Source organism: Pogoniulus pusillus, chromosome 5, assembly GCF_015220805.1.
Source record: "Pogoniulus pusillus isolate bPogPus1 chromosome 5, bPogPus1.pri, whole genome shotgun sequence".
NCBI classification, from domain to species: Eukaryota; Metazoa; Chordata; class Aves; order Piciformes; family Lybiidae; genus Pogoniulus; species Pogoniulus pusillus.
Window position 1 is genome coordinate 21,214,776 of NC_087268.1, and position 3,764 is coordinate 21,218,539.

At 56.7% G+C, this 3,764-nt stretch overlaps 1 protein-coding gene across 1 annotated transcript; it reads left to right on the forward strand.

Annotated features, from left to right (window-relative positions):
• Positions 1-557: 557 nt before the first annotated feature.
• On the forward strand, positions 558-3,161 carry LOC135175620 (G2/M phase-specific E3 ubiquitin-protein ligase-like). The gene is made up of 8 exons (XM_064143953.1): positions 558-794; positions 887-985; positions 1,255-1,379; positions 1,608-1,770; positions 1,857-1,963; positions 2,177-2,290; positions 2,419-2,537; positions 2,704-3,161. The coding sequence occupies exons 1-8, from the start codon at positions 558-560 to the stop codon at positions 3,159-3,161; spliced, it is 1,422 nt and encodes a 473-aa protein (XP_064000023.1).
• The last annotated feature ends 603 nt before the right edge of the window (positions 3,162-3,764 follow it).

Consider the following 3,764-nt stretch of genomic DNA (forward strand, 5'->3'; position numbering starts at 1 on the left):
TGCCAGCTCTGAGATGGCTGACCCCAGCAGTGCCAGCCAGACAGGGCTGGGCCATTTCCACTTTTCCCTGGTACCTCAGCCCAGCAGGTGCAATTGGTCCTTTCTCTTGTGCTTCTGGAAGTCAGGACCAGCAGCCACAGCTGCAGCAAGCAGGTGGCTCCTGGACCACCTCAGGGCTGGTGGGTGAGGGTCTGGGTGCCTAGGGCTGCGCTGCATGCTGGGCAACAGTGATGATGTCACAATGGCCATGGTGACCTCTGCAACTGGCCCTGGTCTATAAAAGGAAGCGTTGGGCTCAGGACGTTGGTCAGTTGGACCTGGAGAGGTAAGGCGATGGGCAGGGGAGGGACAGGGGCTGGCATGGGAAGGCTGAGGGAGGAGTGGGCCCCACACCTCAGAGCTTGAGGCCTGTGCTGCAGGCCCACCTGTGTCCTGCTGCTTTCTCACCCCTCTGCTGCTTCTCTCTCAGAGTCAGCAGCAGAGCATTTGGAGAACCCCCAGCACTGTAGTGAGAGGGACACTCCAGAGGCTCAGCGGTGACAAATTCCAGGAGTGAGATGGCCACCAACTCAGTGGAGCGAGGTGAGAGCAAAGCTTCCCTCCGACAGTCTGGCAGAGGGCCAACTGGGGACAACCACTTGGGAGTCCTGCCCTGCCCCACAGAGGTGCTTATCCCACTGCAATTTGCTCTGTCTCCTGCAGCCTGCCAGCTGTGCCACCGGGCACATTTGGACCCCGAGATCTATGGGCCCATATTAGAGCAAGAGGGGATCTGTGTCCATGAATTCTGCCTGGTGAGTACCTCAGCAGCTCCCTCCTGCTTTCCCACCTCCTGGCCCTGCCAAACTCTCCTCAGCAGCTCTTCTTTTCTCCCTCCCTCCTACAGTACTTTGCAAGTGACATTTATCCCATCATTGCGATGTCGGATTGGGTGATCTATTCCTCTTCTGCTATTCAAAGAGGAATCGAGGAGGCAGCAGAGAAGGTGAGGACCTGGCAAGCACAAGGAGATTTGTGCCAGGAGAGGTCTGCAGGAGTTTAGTGGAGACCCCAAGAAAGAAAGCCCAGCCCTTCCATCCAGCTCTGGGACAGAGGTCTTGCTCCCAGCAGCTCCACAGCAGTGGAGACTCATCTGCCAGCCAGAGCTGTGGGGTGTCCACGGCAGCTGGCGCATCCTGCACCCTGCCAAGGGGTGTGAGGCTGGCTGCGGAGGCGCTGATCAGATGCTGACGGAGGCTACTGTGCTTTTTCTAGCAATGCTGTGTCTGCGGCAGCAGTGGAGCTGCCATCGACTGCTGGGAGCGGAGCTGTGAGCGGAGCTTCCACCTGCCCTGTGCCCTGCGCGGGGAATGCATCACTCAATACTTCGACTACTACAGGTAAGGGCAGATGACCCTCCCCAGGGATGCTCCTCACCTTCAGTCCCCTTCCTGACAGCTATAGGCAAACGAGAAATGAATCTGCTGTGGATCTGGCCTGTGGCCAGGCACAGGCACAGCCAGAGCTGGGTGAGCTCTCCAGCTCCCTCACACCTCCCCTGCCATCCTCACCAGCAAGGAAGGGCTCAGCATCACAGACCTCTCCCATCTCTTTGCTCTTCCCCACAGGGCCTTCTGCTCACTCCACCGCCCTCAGCAGGCAGTGGACATCAACCCAGAGCCTGAGACTGAGTGCCTGCTCTGCACGGAGCTGGTGGATGACACCAAGACCTACACAACCATGGTGTGTCCAGTGTGCCAGCATTCCTGGTTTCACAGGCACTGCGTCCAGGTAGGAGCTGTTCCCTCAGCCCAGGGGCATTGCAAGTGTTCAACACCTCCAGGGTGTCCCTCATGCTCCTCCTGTTTCTCTTGCAGGAACAGGCTCTTCATGCTGGCATTTCAGCTTTCAAGTGCATGCTGTGCAGAGACAAAGAGCTGTTCCAGCAGGAAATGCTCTGCATGGGCATCCGCATCCCCAAGAGGTTGGTTGCATTTCATCACAGCCCAGAAGACAGGAGGGTGCCAGTGCTTGCCAGGCCAGAGGCTGTCCCTGCACTCCTGGCCCTCCACTATCTCATGAGCCTGGGCTTCAGCAACATGGGAGAGTGGAAAAAAGGGCAGGTGGAGGCAGGGACACCCTGCACCTGCCTCACTCTGGAGCAGCAAGGGCTCACTAACTTTCCTTTCTCCATCAGACCACCATCCTGGGAGACTGTTGAGGCATTCCAAGACATCATGGCAAGGCACAGCCGGTGTGATGTCATAGAGTGCCTGTGCCCAGCAGGCAGGGAGTATGAAGAGGAGGAAGGGTAAGCTCCCAAAGCTCTGCACCCGGTCTTTGTCCAGCCAAGACCTCAAAGCACAAGCTGGAGAGGGCTCCTAGTGCTCTGCTGCTGTCAGTGTCTCCTCACAGCCTGCAACTCCTTTGCTTCCCTAGGCCCTGGCAGATGCTTCTGTGCAGCTCCTGTGCTGCTGAAGGAACCCACAGGAGCTGCTCCAACTTGACAGACAGCACAAACAGATGGGAGTGCCCAGACTGTGCAGACCCCAGCACTGGTAAGAAACACGGCACTCAGGTGACCCTGAGCTGCTGTCCTGGCACTGAGTGCCCAAGGTGGCTTGCCAGAGCCCATCTGCTCTAGGAGGGCTGGGGTACTGCTCTGGCCTGTCCCGTTGCAGGCATGGAGGCCACGCCCTTTCATCCTTCTGCCTCTCTTTGCAGCTTCCAGTGCCAGCTCTGAGATGGCTGACTTCAGCAGTGTCAGCCAGGCAGGATCGGGGCCATCCCGGGGCTCCCTAGGACTTGAGAGCAGCAGCCGCTTCGATGCCCCTGGGCCCGTGTGGGTGCGAGTCGGATCCCGCTTGCAGCGCCGAGCTGAGTACGACCCCTACAGCTGGCCCAGGAGACGCCGCCAGAGGAGCCGCACCTCAGCCCCCGCGACAGCGAGCAGCATCCCGAGCGAGGCAGCGCCGGCGGTGCCCCACAGCTTGCTGGCACCCGAGGCCAGCAGCCTCCACGCCGCCAGTCAGATGCCAGCACCGGCTGCCTCCAGCTCCCCAGCAGCAGACAGCGGCAGCTGCTGCCGCTCTGCCGGGCCCGTGCGGGGCCCAGACCGTTCCTGCAGGCGACGAGGGAGATCAAACCCTTACAGTCGGCCCGGACATCGCCGAAGGACCTGAGATGTGGTGGCCCCGACTTCTGCCTTGACTTTTCTAACCTTGTCCTTTCAAGATCAAAAAGTAGCTTGATATTACTAGGTCTTTTCCTCTAGTTTCCACTAGTTACAAATTTCCTTTTCATGTCTGATTTCGTTATAGGATTAGCTTGTTCATTTGTGCAGACCACCTGCCATCTTTCCTGTGTCTTTCCTTCATTGTTTTCCTGTTGTTCATAGATTAGGCTGAGACAGCCCAAGCCATGGTGACACATGGAGGGATCAAACAGTGACATTTTGAAGTGATTGCACAAAAGTATGAATTTTAAGTGTGCTAGAAGCCCTTTTGGAGACTCATCCTTGAGGTTTTGCCCGTGGGCAGAAGATGAGCCCAAAAAGTACAGTAGAGCCTTTACACGTGCACTTTGTAGCTTATTTCAAGAGGGTAACAGGTTGTTCTGTCAGAACAAAGGACTGTACTGACTCATTGATTAAGCTGTTTTGTCGTGGAGTGGAGTCACTATTTTCTGCAAATGGCTCATTATTCTCTTTTTTCCAACTCAAAGCACATTGAAATAACTTTCCTTTAATACTAAAAATTACAAGGGATCATCACTGGGAAAAAAAA

What these genes read in the sequence shown, in the direction of transcription:
- LOC135175620 (XM_064143953.1), top strand. Translation starts at nt 558, where the DNA reads ATGGCCACCAACTCAGTGGAGCGAGGTGAGAGCAAAGCTTCCCTCCGA. An exon ending in GTGTCCATGAATTCTGCCTG is followed by an intron (nt 795 to 886) that starts GTGAGTACCTCA and finishes TCCCTCCTACAG; the next exon opens with TACTTTGCAAGTGACATTTA. An exon ending in TTCACAGGCACTGCGTCCAG is followed by an intron (nt 1,771 to 1,856) that starts GTAGGAGCTGTT and finishes TTTCTCTTGCAG; the next exon opens with GAACAGGCTCTTCATGCTGG.